The following is an 830-nucleotide window of genomic DNA, read 5'->3' on the forward strand; positions in this document are numbered from 1 at the left end:
GTTTGCTTGTTATCCAACACCCACTGGATAAAACCTGCATTGGAGCATTCACAGGTGAACGGGTTGTTGCTCAGGTCCAGGTATGTCAGGGAGGGGAGAGAATTAAAGACGGTCTCATTAACCACATTGATCTCACTGTCAGTTATTTTTAGATATCGGAGAGCAGTGAGGTTGGTTTGTGCCAGAAAATCCAAAGACTTGAGCTTCGACTCAGAAAGATCCAGAGTTTGCAGGTTAGAGATCGGTAGAAAGAATTTAGAATCCATGTCAGATAAATCTGTTGTTAATAATGCCAAACTCTTGAGCTGGGGGCTTTTTGAAAACATGTCCACATCTGGAGGATTAATGTAGACATTTATAGCTCTGAAATTTTCCAAATGTCTCATAGCATCTAGAACACCAGTGGGTAAATAATAAGGATATCCATGGCTGCTGCAAGCCACTGTGAGATTTTTCAAGGATTTGAAAACAGGAAAGCCTTCATAGCTATCTAAATGATGAAATTTGGAAGTGTAACAATTGGTTAAATAGATCGAAAGATTCTTAAGTTGGTTTACTATGAATAAATTATTTACGTCATTTAGTAAAAATGAAGCAGTAAGAACTTCCAGGCTGTTTAGTCCATGAAATGTGTTTTGTTTGATGTTTTCAACAATATTTGAAGCCAAATTTAAAATTTTCAGGGACTTCAAACCTTGAAAATCCTTATTATCAAAATCTCTCATGGAGTTTTGGCTTATATCCAAGACCTCAAGGTTTGTCATTGTCATTTTGAAGGTGTCTTTAAATGTCAGCAGCATGTTGTTACTCAGATCTAAGACCCTTAGGTC

At 37.2% G+C, this 830-nt stretch overlaps 1 protein-coding gene across 1 annotated transcript in view; it reads right to left on the bottom strand.

Annotated features, from left to right (window-relative positions):
* Positions 1 to 5: 5 nt before the first annotated feature.
* Positions 6 to 830, bottom strand: part of LOC106511700 (leucine-rich repeat-containing protein 15-like) — a gene marked incomplete at both ends in the record, with an annotated part of 4,723 nt that continues 3,898 nt past the window's right edge. The window contains one exon of the mRNA XM_014000445.1: positions 6 to 822. Coding sequence (XP_013855899.1) covers positions 6 to 822 — 817 coding nt within the window. The remainder of the gene's footprint in view (positions 823 to 830) is intronic.

The sequence above is a fragment of the Austrofundulus limnaeus genome, unplaced genomic scaffold (genome assembly GCF_001266775.1).
Source record: "Austrofundulus limnaeus strain Quisiro unplaced genomic scaffold, Austrofundulus_limnaeus-1.0 Scaffold3105, whole genome shotgun sequence".
Lineage (NCBI taxonomy): Eukaryota > Metazoa > Chordata > Actinopteri > Cyprinodontiformes > Rivulidae > Austrofundulus > Austrofundulus limnaeus.